This window comes from Zeus faber (assembly GCF_960531495.2).
Source record: "Zeus faber genome assembly, chromosome: 14".
Classification (NCBI taxonomy): domain Eukaryota; kingdom Metazoa; phylum Chordata; class Actinopteri; order Zeiformes; family Zeidae; genus Zeus; species Zeus faber.
In genome coordinates, this window is record NC_137200.1 from 23,432,887 (window position 1) to 23,460,031 (window position 27,145).

Genomic DNA, 27,145 nt, shown 5'->3' on the forward strand with positions numbered 1-27,145 from the left:
TACACATCGGACAAGTAAGACCTGCGGGCGTGGCTAAAGTGCAGCTACTGTAACACATGTAGTGTTTACATGGTGGACCCCCACGGTGCCTTTATTTTCTTTCCTTTTAGCCCAGCGAGCGGCGAAACTGGCGTAATGTTACATTTCATACCCGCTCAATTTCTGGTGTCCGCCCCCACTTGACCTTTTCACTCACTGCACCGAGGGGATGGTGGAGAATGTGTTTATTGAAGACATGCAGTGGGGAATGCATTTTCTTTGAGGGGCGCTGCCAAATACACATGCATGTGCAGGGTGACATGAATGCGCGCGCTTACATATGAACTCCTAAAAACCGAAAAACTGTCCATGCCAAGTTACAAACAACATCCACTCCCCGTCAGCAGCAAAAAGCACCGTGAGCTCTCAGTCTGGGTAGGCGGCCCTTCTGGCATTTTTCCCAATTTCCAGATGACCAATCCATCACTGAATCCAGGCAAAATTAATGAAGTTATAGCAATGAAAAAAGGAAAATGGTGACAAGCGATAAACGTAAGAATTGAATTGGTGAAAAGTTGACAATATACAAGCAAGATAGAAAACATTTCAAAATACACAAAAAAATTAATAAATAACAATAAACAATTCATAATGATGACCAATAAACAATTATACTATGTGTAAAAATTTACAAAAAACCCCCAAAAGAATGAACCATAAACTAGAAGATAGAAAAATGTATTGCAATACACAATAATAAAAAATAACAATGGATAATACCAATTTGGCAATCCATACAATTAATGATGAACAATGATAAACAATAGAATAAGATTATAAAAAATAAACAATAAAAACTGAACTGAAGAAAAAATAACAATAAATAATGAAAGTAAACCAAAAGAAGAATTTACCAAACAATGAGCAATAACAATGTGGCCATATACTGTAGACCTAATGATAAACAATAAACAGTAACAATGGGAGGTTCATTCTGTAATCTGGTGGAAAAACACTTTCCATGCAGAGCTCTGTATGTATTTATTAAAACCCATTCAATTTCAATTTAGTTGTCATTGTACGAGAGCAACAACAACAACAACAAAAAAAAAAACAATTTAACAAGCTGCTGCTCCCAGAGGCGTGATGCAATAAATCATCACACTCTTCTGCAAAGGATGCAGTGAAGGGATAGAGAATACGTCGATAAAGTGCATAAATAAAGGTAATTAGCAGGCCGCGGGCATACGGCGCTGTTTGAGGTCATGAACATAAAGTTCTGCATCGTTATCACATGTGTACGTACAACAGAGATTTATCTTTCATGTCTCGTCTTGGATGTAAATTGGAGTTAATTGTGCATCAAACTGTATTTTACTGCAGGATACAAACTTGTGCATTATCCTCGGTATCTTATCTATTAAGCGTCACGTCACCGTGCGGCATTCAAGACCGTTGAAGAACAGCTTCACAGCATTTTAATAACGGTTTAATAACTTCCTAATAACGGCTAAATGATGGCTTACATGTCACCTGTTATGCCAAACTCACCCTTTCAGTGCTTGTGCACTTACATTTGGGTCTCTGATGGGCCTACTAACACACAAACTCTGAAATAAGATGACCCACTCCGTTTTTTGTGGGGTCCCTATTTCAGAAAACATGTGATTCAACAGGCTGTTCGGGTTTGTGTCTCACTCCGACGTTGAGTCGAGACACATTAGAAGTTGTACCCGCCACCTCATCTGAGTGACTCCACCCACAGCTGGAGAACTACTGCACCGAGTGCCACTGGGAACTTCTCTGTTGGTTTCACAGACCAGCACAAATCTTTGGAATAAATACCAATCGTCAGTGAAAAAACTCCAGATGAGGGAAGTGTATGTATTTTAAAAAACATTCTGCTATGTGTTTCTTTTGGAAGAAAAAAAAAATATAAATACACAAAAAAAATACACAAAACCATGTATTCATTCCATTTCATTAAACAAAAAAGGCAACAAACTTGAAACCAACTTTTAAAGTAGTCTTTGTGGATCTAATATGAGTGAAGACTAAGCAACTGGATTGCCTGTTTTCTCAAACTTGCTCAGAAACAGATTTTGGTGGACTGATCATTGAAAGTTTACGGAACACTACTACTAATGCTCAAACGTCTTTGGCTCAAAGAACGAGGGGCCTCAGGAGGGAGGTGACACCAGTGTTCGGCAGTAATGCGTTCTAAAATTATTTCCCCCAGTAACGAGTAGTGTAACAAATAACATATAAAATTTCAGGAATTATATTACAGTTACCGCCTGAAAAAACAAACTTGTCACGTTACTTAACTTAATTATTAACTTTCGTCATCGCTGCGCCACATTTTGAGCTCATATCCGTGATCGGAGAAATCTCGATTTTGTAATCGTCTGCTATCATTGGGTGTATCTGCTGTAAGTCACGACAAATACGTGATGTGATCGCGTTCACGTGATAGGACAGCGGCACATGAGGTCCCTCCCCTCAGCTGTGTCGCTCATCAGCGGCCTCCCCGCAAATTCTGACGTCACGGTGCTTCACGTTATCTGCACGCGGGAGCAGGGTGTGAGTGTAAACAAACATGGATGTAGCAACGTGGCCGCTCCGAGAATTGGCTCATCTATCTAACATGTGAATACAAAGACGGTGATAGAAGTGAGATACAAGGTTATATTCATCTGTTGTAATGTATTTCTTCAATTCGCCCTGTCCGATCGTTGTCTCTTAACATGTCATTTAACGGCACATCCCTCACCTGTCAAATAGCGCTGAAGGGTTGAGCTCTTCTTGAGGATCGGCTCTTGATGAGTCACTCAGGAAAAAGGGTCGCTCTTTTTTTTTTCCAACCCCTCATTCATTTCATTCTTGGTGAATGGACTAAATTCTCATTAAATGGGAACTCGCAGTCAGGAGATTGTTGAGCACTTTGCTGGGCTGCCTGGCCTTTGTGCTTGAGACAAATTCAGAGATTCTGATTCTCATTTGAACGCCCGTGTCTTTATCCATCACAGCGTTGTGAACAAAATTAATGACTTTCGCTCGGGGTGATTCTCGAGTCCCGACTCGTTTAAAAGATTCATTTGCAAAAGGGGAAAATCGTTCGCAATCCTCACAATCGCGGCTGTCAAAGCTAAAGATGCCAGAGCCATGGTTTCGAGAAACCATTTTTGTTATGCATAATTGTTATGTTCATCGATATAAAGATGTAAAATGGTGTAAAAAAAAAAGTATCCATTATTTGACATTTATATGCGACGCTCATGAGTTTGTGCAGGAAACGTGGCCAGTAGACAGTAAATCAAATTGGTCAAGTTAATTTCTACAGCCCTTCATCCCAGTCTCACCTCATATTTCACACAGAAATCAACAGCAGCCCCTCATCTGAACCCCCGCCCAGGCAATCCCAGTCCCAGGATCTTGGTTAACCTGGATCAGGGTGTCCGACTACAACTAAACCTGATCTACAATACCATGAAAAAAAGGCCTCAAGCCGGTCTCACCACTTCTTGTGAGACAGGTACCGGTCATGCTGGAAGTGTCACCTGTCGTCCCGCGACTACCTGTCTCCTGCCTGGTCACATCTATGTCCCTGGGACACGCCTCCTTCACAGTACGATTCTGCTTAGCCAGCCTCATTATGTCACGTCCAGTCAGGCCCACCAATAGTGACAGGATATACTGTAAGAGACTGGCCAACGACTCGGTCGCGCCGCGCAAATCTTGTCAATGACTCACGGGTCAGGAGTCACTCCGGCAAAAAGACAACGAGCGAAACGAGTGAATCCTCTACTTGCAAACTGAAAACATCTACCAAGGACAAAATTGAAGTCCAAGGCATAACAAGATCTACCCTACGTGTTTGGTGTCTTACCTTGTGAAGACGATTGATTTACTCTCTGCATTCCACCAAACTAGGTCATTTGGACAGAATTCAGCGGTTCTTGCGCGAATTCTGTTCACAGCTCAGAGCCAAACCGACTGTTCTTTTTTATGGTTCAGGGTGTCCTCCCTCACCGACTGAACCGAACAAACCAAAGAGTCTGAACGAATAGAACGATTCTTTTCACTGAGTGACTCGTCAAAAACTGAATCTCAAAGAAAGAGTCAAACCTTTCATTATTACAAATAGTTGTCACTTTCAGAGTGAAACTTGCATTGTGGAACACTGAGTTACACAAGGGCACCTCAAAGTGCTTTTCAGACATACATTTGGTTTTTGGGATATCAATTTAGTGAGCGAGTGCTGGCGTGTGCTTGTGGTGACTGTGCATTGGCCTTGGTTTCTTCAGTCGTCCAGGCTGATATTTATTTGAAACCGATGAATAAGACAAATTGGAACAGGCTTTCAATTTTGATCTTAAAGCCCAAAGGATCATTTCCATTTTACAGTGGTGCCACAGTGGTTGAAAAGCTCTGACTTCACATTTCAGTGATGTCCCCTCGACTTAACACCCCCAAAAACCCTTGGGGAAGGGAATGGAAGAAATCCTGAGAAGGGTTCTCAGAGAGAGGAATCCCCCTTCCAGGATGTACAGGCTGCAATGGATGCTGAAAGAGCAATGTTATTATCATACATATATATATAACACAAGTCATAAACTGTATAATATGAAATGTTTAATTAGAGTCTCTTGTACCGGTTCATGGCGCCGCAGGAAAACGCCTCCGCTTTTTTTACTTAATTTATTCTTTCTTTGTCATGGACTTTTTGCAGTGCACAAGGATCAGATCATGGGCAGAAAAACGGTCAATTCAGCGTTGGCTCTTTAACTGGCCAGAACACACACCCACACACACACACACACACACACACACACACACACACACACACACACACACACACACACACACACACACACACAGGCGCGCGCCCGCACTGGATTACAGCGCAGAACAGCAGATTAGTTCTTTGTTTCCGTGGCGACAAAGCAGTTGTGATGGCTGGTGTCGCTGTGGTTTCCCATCAGGGATCCATTAGGCCGGCTTCCCAGTGCCACAGGCGTCAGCTCAGCTGTGGCACTGGGACAGATGGAGGATGACGCTGATGCTGCATGGAGCTGGAAACGCTGCTGCTGATTCAGCAGAAATACCTCACGATGGATCCTGTAGCATCATAGCATCCCCTTAGCAATGTAGCATCCTCTTAGTGATGTAGTTTCATACACAAGGGCCACTGTGCTTCACATACATACTTTCAGTTTTGGGATATCCATTTAGAGTGAGTGCTCGGCGGCGTGTGTGGGTGTTGCTCTGTGACTTCTTGGCTTCTCTGGGGTTTCGGGGGTTCTTCTTCTTTCTGCTGCGGTGCTTTGGGCTCTGAATGTTCTTGCGGCCGTTTGGTGTCTGTGTGGCTGCAAGACTGGGGGATGGCCGCAGAGCCTTTCTGCAGCTTGGAGACACGACCATAAATTTCCAAACCTCATACACCAGAACCAAATGGGACCAAGGCGTTATTTTAATAGATGTAGCCAATGCGGTCGCATCGGGCGTGGAGCTCATGGGCCCCCCCTGCGTCCAACGGGGGCCCCGCCGTTGTGTGTGTGCGATGGGGTGCCAATGCTGAAAACCATTGGGACCAAAGTCGCGGCCAGGAGTGGAGGGGCCATCAGGAGTACCGGCCCGCCCGTCAAAGAAACGGTCCGCGGGCCACGCATTTTTCCATCGGGGCCCGGTACCGATTTGTTACGCTAGTCGGCATATCACACACACACACATGCACACACACACTGCCAGCACCTGCCTCATATAACCCCTTGAACACAATCCTGAATTATGGCTCTCTCTTTTCTTCTTCTTCTTTTTGCCATAGATGGTACAGGAGGCCGTGGCCATAATTGCTGTGCCAATTTACAGCGAAGCTATGTTTTTGTTAAATACATGTTGTCATTTCATTCTGTGCTTCACAGTGGGGTGATTATCCCCCTCTTGGAGAAGCAATGATAATTACTTAGTTGTTTGGCTGATCAGAAATGCTGCGCTCTTGCCATTCCACTGGCTTTCCAGAGGACACGGTCGCTATAAGCACTTCTTCATCGTTATTAAAGCTTGGCTTTGCACGTTGAGAATTTTGAACTCCACGTGCAGATTAACTCTGTCTTGGATGCATTGGATGGCCCGTGTCGCACACCTTGCCTGCTGACAGCACCGACTAAAACACTTGAAATAGAAATAAGACGCAGCATGTTCTAAAGCACATTCTAAAAACCAGTGGCGGCCTGGTCAATGGGGGGGGCGCTAGGGCATCATTAGTCTATCTCAAATTAATCGTTAATTATAGGGACTGTGAAATATGTCACTTTTTGAAGAGAGCAGCGGGATGATGATGCTCTCCACGACAAAGGCACCTTTTTTCTTTTTCTCTGGCCCGTTTCAAACGGCTCTCGGATCATTTTTGTTTTTTTACTTGCCACTTCTCACCAATCAGCCCGAGCAGTGTGTTTCCCCATCCCCGCCAGCCTCATCACATCTGCGGGTTGCTCGGCAACAAGGCTGCAAAGTGCAACAGAATGGCTCTGTTGTGTATTATTAATGCATATTGCAAAGTTTATGGCTTCTTTCTAATGCACCTGACAGCTACAGATGTTACACCAGGTTAAACGGATGCTGGTCCTGTAGCTCTATATTGTACACCGCTCTTCCATAAAGTGGATTTTCATGCTCACAGGCTACAGTTAGAAAGTGACTTGGTTGAGAAATGTAGACTTTTGTATCGATTTCTATGTTTATAGATCACGAATACATCGTAAGAGACGTTGGATATTTTGTTTGTTTATAGTGGAGTTTTAGTAATTGATCTAGGAGTAGTTAAAATGTTTAATGTGCTGTTCCAAGCAGGTTCTTTGACAGGATCTTGTTCAGTGTCTTTCAATCACTGTGTGAAAATGTTTTAAATTATTATATTTAAAAAAAAATAATAATAATAATAATAATGGAAATTAGCTCTTGCGTTGCAAGATCAAAATTGCATAGGGTTGAAAGGTTTGACTATTTTTTGAGATTCAAGATCCGGTTGTTAAGGAGTCACTCAGTAAAAAGAGGTTCATCCTGGTTCAGTTGGTGTGAGGCACGGGGAGCGAGGGAGGACTTCCTGAACTGAGGGCGAGAGGAGGAAGAGCTGGTTCAGTGAATGGAATTCGCAATGAAATTCACACATTTCATTCTGTCCAAATTATTTTTGTTTTGGTGGCATGCAAAGAATAAATCAGTCACATGAAATATGAATTTTGACAAATGCAAATTGGAGTTTGGCTCTAGGCATTTGGCAAGTTCATTGACTTCAAGCAACATGTTTCGCTGAACCTATTTTAGTCGCTCAAACTCATTCCCCTGCGGTTCTATTTCAGCCTTCGGTAGCTGATATTTGTTCCCATTTTCTGGATGGAGTCTTGGATCGCCACCCTGCCGGTCAGTCCATGCACTACACCCTTCGCCACGCAGCGAGAGCTGACTATCAGAGCTCAACTTCAACCACAACAATCCGACTTTTCCTACATAGATCAAAAGCACGTGCGCACTCTTCCTGGAGCGGTGTATTTACAGACATATGTCTCATAGGTCTGCTGTGAATAGAAAATAACAGAGCGCTAACGCCGAGATAATCCCTCAAGATATTCCTTCCTTCCTTTCTTCCTTTCTATTCTTGTCTTCTTTTGTGAAGCTTTGCTCAAAGAGAGAATGTGATGGTGTCAGGCACCAGACTTAAGTTTGGCTGTTTTTTTATATGAAAAAAATAAAATAAAATTCACATAAACTCAAACTCTTATCTTGTTGTCACCAAAATTCTTAAATGACATACAAATATGGATGGTGTGTTAAAACAGTCAAGGGAAATATAGTGTTAATGGTATTAAATATACAATAAACTAATTTTGAATGAAAGTACAATCAAATAAATAAAGAGCGAGATTTAAACCATAAAAAATTTGCATTTATATAAAATACATATTTCAATAATATCCTTAAAGGTCAAATGAAATGAAAGTGAAAGTATGATTTTAATAAATAGAGATATTTATATACCACATATTTCTGTAATGAAGTGGCCTTTTCATGTAAAGCACTTTGAGTTAAATGTCTTGTATGAAAGGTGCTCTACAAATAAAGGCTATAATAATAACAATAATGATAATAATAATAATAATAATAATAATAATAATAATAATAGTAATAATAATGTTGATGGTGATGATGATGATGATGATGATGATGATGATGATGATGATGATGATGATTTTTATTATTATTATTATTATTTTTATTATTATTATTATTATTATTATAAATATAGCTGCAGGCAGCAATACACCGGGGTCCAGGTTAGTCGTGTTAGATACAAAACTGATTTTCAAGTTCAAAAACACACCATCACTTCGTCTCGACACCAATTACAAATTTTCGCGTTCTCATGGAAGGTACACAAACCCCTCCTCGAAGTGTATATTATAATGAAAAATGAGTTAATCCAACCAATGTCTCATAGTCGACCAATAGAATGCATTTCAATCAGACGTGGTTATTGTTGTAAAACACAGCGTTTTTCATTATCACAGCCTGCATCACAGCCTGCATTAGATCCAGCCTGTGAAATGTGTTGTGGACGGTGGTGTAGCGGTGATCCACTGTGTTCTTTCTGCTCGGACCGTTAATAAACTGCTTGTATTTCGGGAGTTTGACTCCTACATTCCCTCTTGTGCTGTGTGGGACGACGGTGACGGAGTGATGTAATGACACAGCGACGACTCCCTGTGACTATTTATAGTTTTCCGAGTCCTTGTGACACGCAGAATCTACTTAACTATAAAGGAAGGGATCTCTGTCCGTCTGTCTGTCTGTCTGTCTGTCTGTCTGTATGTCCTTCGATTATCTCGACAACCGCTCATCAGATCTGCTTTACACTTGGTGGGTGTATCGCCAGGGACCCAAGGACATGCGGTGTGTACACCACACGCTCGTCGCTCACGGAAGCGCGCTAAGATTCTCCTACGATCTGGGGCTTTGCTCGGGGATCTCCAAAAACTGGCCAGAATCAAGGGGTCTGTACTGCGCCATTCAAATGCCTTAGAAAGTCCTACATTTTGAATGGATATGCACGAGTCTATCTAACCATAATGGAAGGAATGCCTCTCTGTCTGTCTATCTGTGTGTTCTTCGATTATCTCGACAACCGTTCATCCGATCTAGTTCACACTTGGCGGGTGTATCGCTGGGGACCCAAGGACGTTTGGTGCAGCTGGCACATGCAACACGCGCGCGCGATAATAATCAACTTTCAATAAACAGGGAACAGCGAGGCAGCAGGGGGCAGAGCTTCAGGGCTCTGCGACTTGAGTCACAAAGAGAGTCTTTCCCTGGTGTTTGACTTTAACCGGCAGTTTTATCTTTCCTAGTGGAACACAGGACTGAATCCTTGACATTCTGTTAAACTGTGTCATTGAAATGTCTTAGAAAGTCTTACATTCTGAACGGGCATGCACTAGTTTCTACTAACACAATTTACATTTTTTCGAGTCCCATGGAATACATCATCGGCTCCTAGCCTGTATGTTACGACTGGCTTGAATTAAATAAGGAGAGACGCGACACTGCATCTAACACCGGGTAAGATGCAAATCTTAATGTGTTTATTTACAAAAAGGGCAAAAGAGAAAAAAAATAAATAAAATAAAAAAACATCAAACTAAAAGCAGAGTGTTGTGTCATGTCGTCTCGACCAAGCGCGGATACTGCCTGAAACAACCGCTGCAGAGAAATGGAGTCTACACCAGGCACCTTGCACGATGCAAATGCCCCCCAAGAACCACAACCTGCACATAATATAATGAATTCGATGATGATGTCACAAAACGCCCCGCTCCACAAACTCATCTCACTCACCCACCTGAACGGAAGTTGTAGAACGTTGGCGTATCGGCCATGCACGCATATTCGGCTACTTACGGTAAATTTTCTAACATTTTTCACTAATATCTACTAAAAATTTATATCGATATTTGATCAAACTTCAACCACATCTGAGATGTCCCCGTTCTAACGAGACCTCAGCCATGTCCTTGGGTTTGGCGATTATTGTGGGCCAGACACTTTTCGCCTGAAAGATGCCAAGGAGTAAAATTGTAAAAATCGGAATAAAAACAATTGAGTGTAAATAAAGTTTTATTTTATCTGTTCTGAAGAAAAGGAAAAATAAATAACCGTGAAAGTAAAATGGAGATTTTTGTTTTATTATTTTACAAAAAAAAACAAAAACAACATATTTCAATGATATCCTACGTGAAGGAAAATACAAGTTAAAAAAAATGTTTGCTTTATTTGTTATTTATGTCAGTATTTCCTGACCTCCCCCACCAACCCCCACGGAGCCGCGGTGCTCCGCTCCCCCTAGCGGCAGCCCCGCAGCCTCCAGTCCCCCTCTCCCTCTCTCCTCCCTCCGCCTCAGCTGGCTCCGCCTGGAGAGCGCAGACAACCGGCTCCGGCTCCCGCCCGCCCCCCACCACACACCCCCATACACACGCGTCCCACATCCAACCTCCGACAACCGCGTATCTGCGCAGTTTTTCCGGTGGAGATGCGGCGGAAGGAGAAGCGGCTGCTGCAGCTGGCGGGGCTGCTCATAGCGGCCCTGCTGCTCCTGCCCAACGCGGGGCTCTGGTCCCTCTACCGGGACCGGCTGCTGGACAACCCGCCCGAGGCGGCGGACGGACCGGGCGGCGGTCCCCAGATCCAGGTACGACCCTCCGGTCCCGGCAAGCTGCTCCCTTCTCGGAATACTGTTTTGTGCTGCTTTTGGTTGTATTGTTCGTCTAGATTCTCGACGTTTTCTGACCCATGCCTGTCGCACCCACCGCGGTGAGTTATAGTTTTCTCGCCGGGGATCGGAGCTCCGATCTGGGATGTTCCCTGAACGTCGCACCGCCGCCGCTTGCGCTGCGCACCGCTTCGCGTCAGGGTGATCGCGTGAATATGTGTTTTTGCTGCTTTTCCGGAGAACTACCACGGATCTCTCGGGTTTGGGGGGCGGGGGTTGACGAAGCCACGTAGCGGGGCAGAGGAGCCGGAGCCGGAGCCGGAGGCGGCGTGGCGGAGCCAGAGCGACCCGCAACTTAGTTCAGGAAGTTAATGGTGCGTTCAAGTCGCATGGGAACCACGGTGACGGCATGTTTCACGCTGTTCCGCCGTACATTTCCAACCGTTTCAAATTGTTATTTTTTTTTTTTTTTTTTTTACATTTTACCGAAATACACCAAAGGCATCAAAAACAACAGGGACGGGAATAGTAAACGCGATTCAAGATAATTAAAAAATTATCAAAAAAAAACAACCCAAAAAACACCAATATATTTGTAGGTTTATCCGTCCGTTGATAGGTTATAAACATTATTTTTTTGTTCGGTTTTATCCAGACTGGTCAACTCCAGAAGACGCTAAACTCCCATTTCACAAGTCGTATTTAGGACTTGGAAGCTGACGTGTTCGCTCATTTCCGTCTTGGAAACTTGTTTTTCATCTCTCCCACGTGACATGAACGCTGCATCCTTATCAGAATGAGCCTTGTTGAATGACAGACTTTTCAGATGTTTCTGTGAAGCAGTGTGGACCTTTGTTGTATTTACCACTCAAAGGCAAAACTGACAGTAATAGCTAGTTTTAATTTTATTTTTTTTTGTTTATTTTTTTTTCCCTCTCTTGCTTCCAGCAAGCTGACTGGAAAACAGAGTTTAGGGCGAAATAGTGTGGAATGACTCCCTGGTGCAACAAGCTTTTCTATCAAAGCATTTGTTCTTGGAGAGTCTGAAATATTTACATGTAATGCATAGTTGGATAAGAGCCCTGAACTCTGCATAACAGTAAGATACCTGCAACAACCTTTGCACTGTGCTGTGTGTGTGTGTGTGTGTGTGTGTGTGTGTGTGTGTGTGTGTGTGTGTGTGTGTGTGTGTGTGCGTGTGCGTGTGCGTGTGTGTGCGTGTGCGTGCATGCGCAGAACACACCCTTTGTTCTGCACCGAGCTGATTGGGCGCAGACATGATTGACTACAAAGCGTCCCCATTGTAACACTGAGAGGGCGGTTAATTCAGTATTTCCAGTCACTCATTATGCACCTCCGAACGCAGGTTGTTCAATTTCCCGCTGCCTGCTCCAGCGCTTCGGGGTTACGTGGAGGTAAGGGACGCGGGTGGAGGTGGCAGATGGATCCTGCAGGAGCCGGGGAGGCTGGCTAGATGGACGGCTGGTGGTCCAGATGTTTGGCTTGATGGCTGGTTGTGTCCATCTTTAGTTACCGACTGGTTTACCAAAGGCGGGTTGAGGCTGACGAATGGATCACTGAGCGGACTTTGTAGAATCCTCTCATAACTGTTAACTTTCGGTTTGTGGGAACTTGTTTAAGAGTTGCATCTTAGGGCTGGGTGATATACCGGTATAATATCAATATTGTGACATGAGACTAGAAATCATCATGATATCGATAACGTGATATGAGACTAGGGCTGGGCGATAAAACAGTCTCGATAATTTTCACGATAAAATCTTCCATGGTAACGATGATACATTTATGAGATTTATTTTCGATACATTTTTTTGAGTCAGTTTTCCTCAGCCTACAAAGACACGACGCAACCATGTGACACGAACAGCCAATTGTACAGCAGAGAAACAACCATGTGACACGAACAGCCAATCATACGGCAGGAGCTCTGGCGCTTCCTCCGCTCTACGGTCGGCCAGCGCGCACAGCGGGGAAGAGGCCCCCCGCCGGCGCTTACGCGAGGGGTCTTCCTCAAACAGCAACTTGAACTCAAGCTCGCCCTCCTCCCGCCCCAATTCCAGTACGACCCCCGTCCCCGTAAATGGAGACTGTTCAAAGAAATAATCTGCGATTTTCAGTGACATCTTGTCTGACGCGGTGGGAGAGAGTCCCTCAGTCCACTCCAAACGTCCCTGCATATAATCACAGAGCACAGATTCAGGAACGTTTCAGGCTATTCTCAGATGACAATGATGATTGTATTATATTTAAATGTATATAATACTTATTATTTATTTTTCCCTTTTTTGTTTACATATGTTTTATTTTATTTATTCAGTGTTTAACGTAAAGCCATGAGAATACACTGGAAACTGTTAATTGAGCATAATTATTATTGTTATTATTATTATTATTATTATTATTATTATTAATAATAATAATAATAATAATAATAATAATAATCCTAATAATAATAGTAATAGTAATACATTTATTGTGATAATTATCAACATCGATCAATATAAAAAAACATTGTGATACATTTTTGGCCATATCTTCCAGCCCTATATAAGACTAGATATCGTCTGGGGTTCTGGTGATTGTAATATGCTGGTATGTTAACGGTTGTCTTCCAGGAGTGTTACAGCAAAGTAATGCCAAACCGAAATCTCGGACGCGGATATTGTGATATATGATTGCGATGTTGATTGGAAAAAATCGCTCTCACGATATCAATAAGATATTGTTGTCATTATAGAAGACTCAATATCTTGATAAGACTAGATAGCATCTGGGAGTTTGGTCATCGTAATATCGCAATATAGGTAACTGTGTACAGGAGCGTCAGAGTAAAGTAATGCGGTTTTCTGAACTTCATAGGCTGTTCTCCTGTTCTGATCAGTGGTCATAAATGTGGCCATATTTCTTGTGTGTGAATAACTTGTGAGGGCACCAAAATATGGCCACATTTTTTTTTATATCAATATCAAGTTAATCTGCCAGGAGATTTGATTTAGTCAGTGTTGCCCATAGGGCCGTAGCCAGGGTTTAGAAATGAGTGAGGTCCAGAATTGTTTCTTTTAATCGGTTGTTTCAGGGGAGGACACATAGGGGGGACACATTAAGCCGGAGTGTGGAGGTCCTCCCCCAGGAGATCTTTAGCGTCAAACACTTAATTTTCATGCAAAAATCTGTGCCTTTTCTGCATCGATTGATGGTGGAAATGTCTTTTTAATGGAAATGAAACCACAGGCACCAGGTGACAATTCAAAATATAATGGAATATAATGCGGTAAGGCTCTCAGGTGTTCTGTATGGCTTTCAAATATTTATTTTCCTGTAGATCAAATTTTCTAATTTAATATTATCCCCGCTGAGTCAACACACACACAGAGGCATGATTTACTCTTCTGTCCCTCTTTTGTTTGGGAAGGCAGGCTGTCTGGTCGATGCACACGTCGCTGTTTAAGGTGTGACTCAAAGAAAGGTGTTTAAAGTGTTAATTGAATTAATTGAGGATGGACGGGCATGCTACCATGGTGTGATGTTATTACCAGTGTAGTATCCCAAAGATGGAACGGAGGCCTAATTCTGACCTCACTGATTCTGGTGCGGGAGGGATGAATTCCGGAAGGACAAGTCAGACATTTCTGCGTATTGGTGTACCGCCTGTAAAGTGAGCTGTAGGTATGCTTACCATTTTGCGTTTTTTACTATTCATTTTTCACAAAGTATTCAAACGCACCCTTGCAAATGAAGTTTGATTTATATCCGTTTGAGATTTGCACTTTTTTTTCAGCGAGGTTTAAGATAAACGTGAGAATGGTGGAACCTCATTTTGCACTCCACACTATCGACACAAACGTTTATTATAGACAGGTAAAATGTTCAACCGTTGTCACATCAAGGACCCTCAATTTGATACGCATGAGGCCACGGAGTGGACCCCATTAGATGAGATTCTGTCTCTGGGAGCACCATCAGAGAAGATCTTTATTGGATATTTATCATTAGATATGATTTAGTCCAAACCACTATACCTGTCTATACTATAGTTCGGGGGAGAATATAAGCACTATTGTACATTCTCTAATGGGGTTAAGTCTTGTAAAACGAAATAAGGTTGAAGTTGAACTATTAATAACTTTGCTAGGGACTCCCTGGAACCTCTTTAAGGACTCCTGGTGGGACCCGGGGCCCCGCCTTGAGAACCACCGGGTGCCTCCTCCCTTGGAAAACAGAGAGCTCCTAGAGGTTCTTTGTTGGCCAATGGGGAAGGCGTCTGCTGATGACGTCACACATGTCCGCAGGCCCCGCCCCCATATGGGAGCATGAGGGGGGCAGTGCGGTGACGGGCCACAGCGTTCATATGGGAAGAAAAGTTTAGCAGCAATATGCAGTCACGAGACCAGGAGCATTGTAAACAAAAATAAAACAAAATTACAAATGTTTGCAAGAAAATTATCACTTTTTTGCATTTAAGAATTTTTGGCGTTTGAAAAAAGTTTTTGTGCGTTCCCAAAACCTTTTTTCCTTTGCGGCCTCTTTTTGACACGGGGGCGGGGTTAGTGGAGTGGGCGTGTGAGGCCACCTCCTCTGCTGTCCTCCAATCGGCTCTGTCGGATGTATGCGCCCCCGCCAAAATTTTTCCTGAGGGCGGCCGTATTGGATTTTCTCCAGCGAGCCGCATCTACATCCTACATCTCCGAAAGGTAATAAAAGTGAGATATATATGTGTTAACCGTATTACTTTTATTAAGTTTACGTATCCTACTTGAAAACTGTACCTTGACTTTCATTTTCTGCTTTAGAAAAATGTCATGTCAGAACTCGTTGAAAAAAAAGTTATTATATGTATGAAAGTGTGTGTGTGTGTGTGTGTGTGTGTGTGTGTGTGTGTGTGTGTGTGTGTGTGTGTGTGTGTGTGTGTGTGTGTGTGTGTGTGTGTGTGTGTGTGTGTGTGTGTGTGTGCTGAAGTGCTTGAAAAGTTCTACAAAAGATGTGGTCATGATGGTTGAAAGCGCTTGAGAAGTTGTGTGTGTGTGTGTGTGTGTGTGTGTGTGTGTGTGTGTATATATATATATATATATATATATATATATATATATATATATATATTTATACTGTCAATGTGTGTGTGTGTGTGTGTGTGTGTGTGTATATATATGTGCGTGAGTGTGTGCGCTGAAGTGCTTGAAAAGTTCTACAAAAAACGTGATCATGATGGTTGAAAGTGCTTAAGAAGTTTGTGTGTGTGTGTGTGTGTGATAAAGAGGTACATACTCATATTAATTACTATACTGTATTTGGTTAAGTTGTGTGTGTGCTTCCCAGGACCACCCGCTGGAATGCGAGGAGGCAGTGTCGGGTGGTGGAGGCGGCGGGCGTTGGCAAGGGCAGCGGTGGAAAGTGCATAAGCTGAGGATATGCCAGCTCTGCGGCCCGTCGATGCAGAAGGATTACGGCCACAGCCAGTACAGAGGCAGACATTTTTGCATTCTGTACTCGGCCAAGTCGGTGGACGTGTGGCTGGCCTGAGGACTGAGGGGGTTCGTTGTTTTTATTTTTTATTTTTTGTATTTTTTTGCTTGTGTGATTTAAATTAAAAAAATATATCTGTCTTCCATCTCCTTGCCCGTCCCTCATTGGAGTCATGAGTCAACGGTTTATGTTTTTGAACAAGCACAAACTCTGTGGGTGGGTCCACTTTGAGTGACATGAACGAAACAAAAACATATTGTGTTGTGCAAATAAGCAGCATCTTATTAAAAATTAACGTAGGACCATAGAACTGATGAAACACATTGTGTTGTGCAAATAAACAACAAATAAGCATCTCATTAAAATTAAACCACATTGTAGGGCTGTATCGGTCAATTATTTATATAATTAATAAATTGGGAGCACATGGCTAATTGCACATTCATGTTTTGCGGTTTTGATTGATGCTGGGTGCTTCAGGCGAAATGAGAAGCAACCAAATGCGAGTTGTTCAATTTTTTGGGCCGAGATACTGGGAAGAAATACTGTGGAAGCGCTGTGGGAGACGCGCTTCCGGGGGGGGGGTCCCCGCGTGGGGGCGGGGTCGGAAAGGAGGACAGCCGCGGTGGGCGTGGGGGGCCGTCAGAGAGGAATGCGTCCTTCTGGCTCAAGCTCCTTCTTCAGTTTTGTTTCATGGCGGTTGGCGTCCCAAAGCCCGCCTCTTCCTCTCCGGACACGCCCACTCCACTACCCCCGCCCCCATGTCAAAAAGAGCCCACAAAGGAAAAAACACTCACGTTTACAATGCTCTCTGGCCTCATTTTGACTCCATTACAGCAACACACAAACAAAAAAAACAATAAAAGAAAAAAAAAAAAAAAGTAGAAAACAGGCTGCTACAGACCTGACTTGAAGAATTAGATCCAAATCACCAGCGGGATGGTTGTGCCTGGCTTATTGGGTTTCATGTCACTCAGATGCAGAGAGACCGCTGCCAGGCAAACACTTAAAGGTTAGACCAGACGTTTTCTACTCCTCCTTGTTGTTTAGCGTCAATTTATTTTCTGATTTGTGTATATATATATATATATATATATATATATATATATATATATATATATATATATATATATATATATATATATATATGACACACACACCGAGGAGTTCTTGTGGAGTTCATGCCTCGACGGGTCAGAGCTGTTTTGGCGGCACGAGTAGGAGCTACATAATATTAGTGGTGGTTTTAATGTTGTGGCTGATCGGTGTATATTTATTTTAGGAAATAATCACCCAGGTCCGGACGGCCATGATTGCCCAGTCCTGGTACGTCCGGTGACTATTTCGATTGCTGTTAATATTAAAATATTGGAATCGGTCGTAACAAATCCAGTGAATCCAACAGAAGGATCTGCAGGGTCTGAGATGGAGAGAATTTGCATTTTCTGATGTGGTGGGAAGTTCAACTTCCGCGCAGGAAGTGATGCGGTTCATATAAAGTTTTGACGAGGGATGGAGGGATGAAATGGAAAGGTTATTGAGTTCAGTGTTCACTGTCTGCCAGCACCACGCTGATCTGTGGAAGATGGAACAACATGGACCTCCCTGTCACCCTTGGATGGATAGACACTGTAGATGGATAGATAGATAGATAGACAGATGATTTATTCATTCCCAGGGTGAAATTGCAGTGTCACAGCAGTTCACGTTCAAAACAATAGGCAATAATAATATTAATAATAATAATAATAATAAATATAGCCGAAGCAAGCAATAGGCGGGGCCCAGATTAGTCATGTTAGGTACGTTTTACAGGTTTCCGAGGTTCCATAATCCAAGGTTTCCAAATCTGCGCTCTCGTCTTTCTGGGTGTCGCACTCGCAAGGGACCGGAGGGGAATGTTTTCTGAGAGACGAAGCTTGGACTTATATAAGCTCGGATTTGATGTCACAAACGGAATTACAGCAGCTTATCACTAACTTCTGCTCAAAACGTAGATCAATGTTGAAGGCAGGGCCGGGCCCCTAAAATAATATAGCTGCAGGCGGCAATGCACAGGGTCCACTTTAGTAGCAGCAACTATACCATATATGACATCACCGTCTGTGTATTTATCCAGACCGATTGGCGGTTCTGAACATTCAGAGTCAAACCTCCACATATATAGCATATTGGAACACTTGCGGTCCCTTTGCTCGGCTACTTCCATTACATTCCTACAGAAAAACATTTCGTTTTTTTACAAACTGCTCTGACAGATATACTAACCTGGGGTTGTTCACTTCAAACTGTTGCAAACATTTCAGCGCTTATTTTTGTTTGAAAAGTCACCCAGATAATTGTGAAATTATATGAATTTGCGTTTTAAAAATCGATCCTGGGCCTTCACTGTCTCCCTTTCAAGAGTTTCAAGTCGCCACTGTCATCTCTCTCCGCTGCGCTCCGTCCGCGCTGCCCCAGAGAGATGATTTGTGGGAGCGACCGAGGTTAGCCGTGGTGGGAATGCGTCTTTCGCAAACGGGATCCTGGGGGGGGGGGGGACTCGCAGGATCCGCGCGGAGGTCGGCGCCCGTCCTGGAAAGGCAGCGGCGCCTCCTGCTGTCTCTCGCCTCGACCCAGCGCAGATCCTGCACACAGCGACCGACGCACACCCACGGAGTCTGAAGGAGTCTGCCAAGGCCCCCTCCCCGGAGCCAGAGCCCTCCGCAGATACACCAAATTGGATGATGATGATGATGTCACCAGGCGTCCCGCTCCGCCACCCCCCGGTTCCCTCGACCTTGTACTTCCGCTACGTCGGCTCCGTTTCAAACACTTTCTCATTAACTCCCCCGACGGATTTAACGCGATGTGGATCACCCTCGGACCACATCGGGTGTGGACAGCCCCGAATACAAATCCCATTCGTTTGTGTCCGTGGGTTCAACGGTTTCCGAGCACACTGACGTGATGATGGCCGGAAGAATAAGAAGCCGAGCAAAAATAATAATATGGTTTAATACAGTTTGAAAAATATCTGACCAAGGTTTGGTGATTTTCCAATATTCCACAAGAGGATGACAAGTTGGTTTGGTTTATAATAGGGTCTTAAAATACACAAACAATTACTACAACGTTGCAACGGTGCAATTTCTCACTGACCGGTTTGATTCAAATGAATAATCCCGGAGCGTCTTATCCCCGATTCAGACGATCTGAAATGAACGGCCCGTTGCATAACTGCCCCTTGGTTGTTTCCTCCGCCCTAATCTAAATTCGCCGCCTGTCCGGCTGTGATGAATTTGTCCCAAAGTCCCGCTGAAGGCGATGAAAGTCAGATCAGCGTTCGACCTCCATCCTCAGCCGTCCTCCACGGTGCCCGCGGGGCCCAAAAGTCGTGTGTTTTCAAGGAAAAAAAAATGATTAGGGACTTTATTTTTATTTAATTTTGTTGTTGTAAAAGAACCCAATCCAGAGACCCTGGAAGGATCTTGAATGTTTAAGAAGCGAGTCACCCGAATTTCTGAAATCGGCGCTGGCCAACAAAGGACCTCTCGGAGCTCTCTGTTTTCCAAGGGAGGAGGCACTCGGTGGTTCTCAAGGCGGGGCCCCGGGTCCCACCAGGAGTCCTTAAAGAGGTTCCAGTGAGTCCCCAGCAAAGTTAATAGGATGCTGCAGGCGGGGCGGGCCACATCCGAGCCCTGGGATGGTCGGTAGGGACCTGAGTGGTGATTTGGTTGGTATTAACAACAAATCCACTTTACTGAATCCCCCATAGCAACCCAAATTAAAGGAAAAATCAGTCATATAAACAGATTCCGCTGAACAAATGGACCTTGATTGATCGCACATTGTGCTTTGTAAGTGGGTTTTCAGAGGTGCTATGGAGGTGTATGAATGAAGTTAATATCATCATTGTTGTTATTTGTGCTCGAGCTCCGACCCCTGTACCGACCCGCTTGCTTTAAGACGGTTTGGACAGCGGGACTCGGCACGGATTAACGTGCCTCTGACAGATGACAGGGAACATAAGGAAAATAAATGACAGGGTCCTAACTGCTAAATAATAATTCATGATGTGCCATGTACCAAATGTCAAATTGAAAGTATTCCGCCCAAAAATAGATAAAAAAACATCTTCATTCTTCATCGTTCTGTATCAGGCTGAATAATTCAAAATGTTGAATATTTTGACAGACTGACGAGAGTGTTGTGGTGATAGCGTTCCGTGGAAGTTGATGGCTCTTTCCCCTCACCCTGCCCCTCCGTGGATGGATAGACAAATAGATAGATGGAAAGAAAGGGCTTCAAATAGTCACGTCACTGACTCCCTGACCAGACCAGTATCGGCGTCTCCGTCCAAAGATTTCGACTTTTGCAACGCATCAGGACGTGCGTGCGTTTCCACCGACAATTTACAGAAAAACAAGACTCTTTAAAAAGCAAAACAAAAAAAAACAAAAAACCCTGCACTGACCACAGTAGACAGAGAGTTTACACTTTCTGCTTTCATTTCACTGCTCTTTCCTTGTTACTCAGATCCTCGCAAGCAATACCTCAGGACTCCATTGTAACGTTTGCGGCAGTTCTTTCCGTTGCCAGGGCATCCAAACAGCAACGCCTTGACTATAAACGCTGGTGCTCTCTGGTTGGAGATGTAACGGCATGTAGTTGATCTGTGATCCCTCCCCCCCCCCCCAGCGGTTCGGCTTGCAGGTGAACCACGGATTCGTTGCAAAATTTTCGGATCATGGTGAAACTTGTTGCACTTTAATTTAACAATTTAGTCTTGAATATTTTATATATTTTAGTATTTTATTTAAACATTGGATGTTGTTTTCATTTTAGACCACAGGCAAACGTTTCCCGCTTTAAGTTTTTTCAGAATAAATGGAAAGCAAAGTTATATTTGTCTCCCTTTATTTTCTGATCTCAAAAATGATCCGTGGCTCAAAACCGTGATGTGATCCGAGCCGTGAGTTTTGTGATCCCTTGACCCTACTAGGGCTGTGCTCCAAAAATCGACACGGCAATATATTTGGTGACCTACCCCTTGCCTATGCCGGCATCGATGCAGAGGCCACTGTATCGATATGACCCTCATTAACCGATCACTAACCATTATAAGATAAGATTAGAATGTACTATTTCAAATGGAATGTAAAAAAAAACCCTATCCTGATAATGGCAATACTCTGACTTGCTGGCGACGTCAGGGATGGGGACTGCAACACCCAGCCCCTAACCCCGTCTCTGGTGGCGCGCCCGCCATGAGCACTTGCACCGACTATAAATCACGCTTTATTCATCCACCTCTTTGTGAGTCGCTCTCAGGCTTGCGCCTGCGCCTCCAAGCTCCTGTTCTCGTTGGCTCTCGTTCCCTCTCTTCCTCTGGTGCTGGTCCTGATCAGCGTTTAAGGTTGAATGGGAGTTGTTGTTTTTGGGTTTTTTTCCCGAGTCTCTCCGTGTCCCTCCGAGTCTCCCGGCGTCTTTCTGAGTCTCCCTGTGTCTTTCCAAGTTTGTGTTCTCTCTCGTTCCGTCATTCTCTGCTGCTGTCCTGATAAGCATTGGTGTTGAATGGGAGTTTAGCCTGCGGAGGTGTGGAGAATCTCTCCGTTCTGCTCCGTTGACACCGTGTGGGAAGAGACAGAATAATATTTTCCGTCGATAGACGAGTGTTGTAACCTGGAGGGTGAATCTACAGCGAGACGGAAATAAAATAAAAACACATCGAATTAGGTTAGAAAGCGGATGGTTTGGACGATCCCATCGCCGGACTGATCGCTGACTCCTCGGGGGTGTTTTGAAACGAGCGGGTGATTTCGGCCCCATAGCGAGGAGGACTTTGTGATTCTGTGCAATTAAAGGAATAAAAATCCTGTGAACTCTGCGAATCCTGCGAGATTAAGGCCAATTACCGTGGCAGCGGCACTGGGATTAGCCCATTTACCGAGGATTAACGTTTTAAAGAGAGGAGAGTTAATAAGGTTTTTGGACTTTTTCAGCACTTTGAGTTTCAGTACAAGCAGAGTAACAGCCTCACTCGACCCTTGAACTCGGACTCTAAATGAAATGGGTTTTGCATTTAGAGCCGTCACAGTTATGACATAGTCGCCTGCTCGCAAATGAGTTGAGCCGATCGCGATCTTTTGGGATTCGATGATCATGTGTTTCCATCCAAATTTTCCAAGTTTAGATCAATAGATAGGAGGCTTGGGCGGATTCACAATGAAATCGTCAGTCGGCGATCAACCTCATCCACTGAAATTGACATCCGAGCATTAAAAGGGTCTAAGAGCAGTTTACCGTGTTCTGAAACTGGAGCGGAGGAGAGTGAGGGGGAGACGGGTGGAGGCCGTCGCCCTCTCCGTCGAGTAACCACTTGTGATCGGATCTCACTTCCCCCGCTCTATATGCAAATCTTGTGATTATCACCATGTATAATGATCTCATAGACAAAAGATTTAGATTTATTTCATTTCCTTTAGCTTTAGGTTTCTTACTTGTATAGAATTGAAAATTGTAAACCTAACTCGGAGAATTGGAGCGGAGTTTTTTTTTTTGTTTTTTTTTTTTTGATTTCTCCTCCAGGCGGCGTTGCACCGTGCGCGGGCGGTGCTTTGAAGATCTACTTATTTTTGTTTGTTTCCTACACGTGCAAAATGAAACACAACCGAGTTAGGGGGCTGTCTCGTCCAGTTCCAATGAAAACCCTGTGCGTCCCCACTGTGGCGCGTGGCGCACGTCTCCCCGTTGCTTTTCCGTTTTCCGCTATGGCACTTAGTTCAGTAAAGAAGTGGATGTTTTTGTGTAAATACTTCAGTAGTATATAATAAATCCTGCACTTCTGGAACGGGGGAGACTGCATATGCCACAAGACGTCACGTTCTATGCGCCCCGCCCTCCTGATAAAACCTGATTGGATTTTCGCCCAAGCCTAATAGATAGATGGACCAACTGGATGGATGGATGGACATTTTACACTAAACCGTGGATTTAATTATTAAAATGTAATTTCACCGTTTTCGGTATTGGTTGATAAATTTTTTGAAATTATTGATTCATCCCTAATGCCGAATTATTAGTCGAAGTATAACTGATAAAGTTATTACTCATAATTAACAAGTAATACAGTAATGCAGCCCACAGTATGATGCTTTCCGTTCTGGCCAGTTTGCTCTTTCAGGAAAATCAGTTTTCTGAAGAAATGCTATAAAAATAGTCGTTGAATCGACTTTAAAATAATAGTTTAATTAAAACCACATTTCTTTGGGGGGGTGAGAGAGAGAGAGAGAGAGAGAGAGAGAGAGAGAGAGAGAGAGAGAGAGAGAGAGAGAGAGAGAGAGAGAGAGAGAGAGAGAGAGAGAGAGAGAGAGAGAGAGAGAGAGAGAGAGAGAGAGAGAGAGAGAGAGAGAGAGAGAGAGAGAGAGAGAGAGATGAAAGAGGTATTTGTCATCCGTCGCTTCCTCTCCTCCTCCTCCTCCTCCTCCTCACACAAGGCGTCGTTCAGAGCAGAACCTGCTCAGTATTCTGACCGGGAGCCTTCAGACGGGTCCCAATGGGTTACTCTGGGGGAGGGGAACACTGCATGATGAGATCTAGAAATGATTGATTTATATATTATATAACTTTTATTCATTGGTCAATAATTGACAGGCCGTTTGGGGGCTGTTTGGAGGCTGTTTGGAGGCTGTTTGGAGGCTGTTTGGAGGCTGTTTGGAGGCTGAAGGCTGTCTGGGGGCTGTTTGGAGGCTGTTTGAAGGCTTTTTTCAGGCTGTTTTGGACGGAATTGCTCTATCTCATTGGGTATCATTTTACCAATTCATTTTTTATATATTTTTTGTCTGCTGCTGGCAGACATTCATTCTCTCTCTGTCTCACTCTCTCTCTCACTCACTCACTCACTCACTCACTCACTCACCCACACAGACACACACACACACACACACACACACATTGTAATATCAGACAGTAAAGTGGCTTTACTCCTCAGCATCTTCCTTAATGCTGAGGAGTAAAGAGAGGCTGTGCAAGGAGTGTAGGATGAGAAGGAGGGAGGATAGGAGGAGTGGATGGAGGCAGGAGAGAGGGGGAAGGAGGAGATGAGAGAATCTGTTTCTGAGCAAATTTGAGGCGAGAAATAAGCAATCCAGTTTCTGAATCTTCACTCATATTAGATCTACAAGGCCTCGTTTAAAAGGTGGATCCAACTTTCGGCGCGGCGTCCGGAGCTGCGGGGGATACGCAGGGGCTTTTTTGCCAAACGTCAGGAAACAAAATAAAATAAATAAAATATATTCATCGACAGTTCTGTTTGGAGAAACAGAGCGGATCGGGCACAGCAGCCTACAGTACAGTCAGCCTAACATGGACACGCACACACAGAAAGAAACACACAACAAATACTTACATTTCCCTCGTCTGCAGTTTTGTCACGGATTGTGCTGGTTTTTAAGCCAACAACAGAGCATGCTTAGCTCCAGCCATGGGTGGAGTTACTCAGATGAAGAAGAATCTTTATTTGTCACACGGCACACACACAGCAACACATGCACTCATGCGGTGACGGCGACCCACACACACACACACACACACACACACACACACACGCTTCAAATGGTGGCCGGTGAAATGAGTTCTCTGCTTTTAACCCATCCTGCCTTGTCTTTGCTCCGGGGGGCAGCATACAGTGACGCGCCCGGGGACCAATTACAAGTGTCCGTCGCTGGTCAGACGACGTTCTGCATGTTTTTGGTGGGGGTCCTTACTGATGTTACATGGGGGAAACCCCATGTTTTTTGGTGGGGGTCCTTACTGATGTTACATGGGGGAAACTCCATGTTTTTGGTGGGGGTCCTTACTGAAGTTACATGGAAGAAACCCCATGTTTTTGGTGGGGGTCCTTACTGATGTTACATGGGGGAAACCCCATGTTTTTTGGTGGGGGTCCTTACTGATGTTACATGGGGGAAACTCCATGTTTTTGGTGGGGGTCCTTACTGAAGTTACATGGAGGAAACCCCATATTTTTTGGTGTGGGTCCATGCTGATGTTACATGGAGGAAACCCCCTGTGAGCACAGGGAATACATGCAAATTCCACACAGAAAGGACCCTAATCCGAGGGTAACCCGCCGGAGCACGGTGCCCACAGCTCCCTAGGCAGGAAAAGAACCCAGGACCTTCTTGCTGTGGGGCAGCAGTGCAATTCACCATTCAAAATCACCGTTCATTTCATTTATGTTTTCTGAAATAGACATCTCACCAAAAACGGACTGGGTTGTCTTATTTCAGAGTTGTGTGTTAGTAGGCCCATCAGAGACCCAAATGTATGTGCACAAGCACTGAAAAAGTGAGTTCCGCAACATAGGTCCCCTTTAAACATTGAACCAGAGAAAATAAACAATGAACCACAAAAATTAACATATTAAATTAACTAAAACAATTATACATGTTATTATATTATATATTAAAGTACTATTTTAAATCTATTTATTAAAAATTCGAACCTCGGCTGGCTGCAGCGCTGAGAACCTGCTTCCACTCTTCTGTTTTCAGCTTTTTCACTTTTCCACTTTTTCCGAGTACTGTGCATGCACTTCCTGCATACAAATGACAGAAGCTTTATTTAAACTCTGCTTTCCAACGTTTTCCCCTTTTTTCCTCCTGCAAAATGACGAGCCGGCGGAGGCAGAACAGAGGACGTTTCCCCCGCGTCCAAATTCTATCACGTTTAAAACCCTTTTCTGAAGGTGGAAACACCTGAAGTAATCTTAAAAGGAATAAAAAGTCAAAAAAGTAATAATAATAATAATAAAAATGAAAGAGGAGATGATTTTTGTAAGATGGAAAAAAAAAATCCTGGAAAACTGAATCCAAACTTGGCTCTGGTGGGATCCAAACTTTTAGGTCACTGAGGATCTGCCCGAATTTCCTCATTCTGTTGAAACCTTTGAACAACATATTTTCATTTATTTCTTGTTATTATTGCATATAACAGGCTGAGGCTGTCGTAAGGCTGGTTGGAGGCTGTTTTTAGGCAGTTTAAAGGCTGTTTGGTTTCTGAAGACTGTGTGCGGGGTATTTGAAAAATGTTTGAAAGCTATCGGGGGGCTGTTTGAGGATGTTTGGAGGCCATATGTTGAGTAACGGGGACTGTAGCCGGAGCCGTAATCGGAGCTTACTCCATTTAATCAACACAGTTCACAACCGGTCATGTGAAGCATACACTGCACTGTTGCAATCATTAATGTAATGCAGACACTAAACTGTTGCAAACATTAACATAAAGGGGACACTACACTGTTGCAAACATTAACATAAAGGGGACACTACACTGTTGCAAACATTAACATAAAGGGGACACTACACTGTCGCAAACATTAATATAAAGCGGACACTACACTGTCGCAAACATTAACGTAAAGCGGACACTACAGTGTCGCAAACATTAACGTAAAGCGGACACTACAGTGTCGCAAACATTAACGTAAAGCGGACACTAAAGTGTCGCAAACATTAACGTAAAGCGGACACTATACTGTCGCAATTATGTAAAGTGGGCACTACACTGTCCCAAACATTAACATAAAGCGGACAATCACTGTCGCAAACATTGACGTAAAGCGGACACTACTCTGTCGCAAACATTGATGTAAGGTGGTAAAAGTAAAGCGGACACTACAATGTGGCAAACCTAACGTTAGCAAAACCAAGGAGCTGATTGTGGACTTTAGGAGAGGATAACAACCAAGTATGCACGCACTGTTGGTGAGGTGTAGTAGCGGAGCCCACAGGATCACATTTGTTTGGAGAGGGCTGGTTTAAAGTGGCTTTTTGGAGGCTGTTTGGGGCTGTTTTGGAAGGAGATTGCAGGCAGTTTTGAATCCGTCTGAAGGCCGTTTAAAGGCTGATCAGAGGTTGTCTGGAGACCATTTGTTGGCTG

The 27,145-nt window shown here is 43.9% G+C and overlaps 1 protein-coding gene across 1 annotated transcript in view; it reads left to right on the forward strand.

Annotated features, from left to right (window-relative positions):
- Positions 1 to 10,561: 10,561 nt before the first annotated feature.
- The window catches only part of galnt10 (UDP-N-acetyl-alpha-D-galactosamine:polypeptide N-acetylgalactosaminyltransferase 10 (GalNAc-T10)), a gene marked incomplete at both ends in the record, with an annotated part of 57,527 nt that continues 40,943 nt past the window's right edge, over positions 10,562 to 27,145 (forward strand). The window contains one exon of the mRNA XM_080013536.1: positions 10,562 to 10,720. Within this exon, the coding sequence (XP_079869662.1) occupies positions 10,562 to 10,720 (159 nt within the window). The remainder of the gene's footprint in view (positions 10,721 to 27,145) is intronic.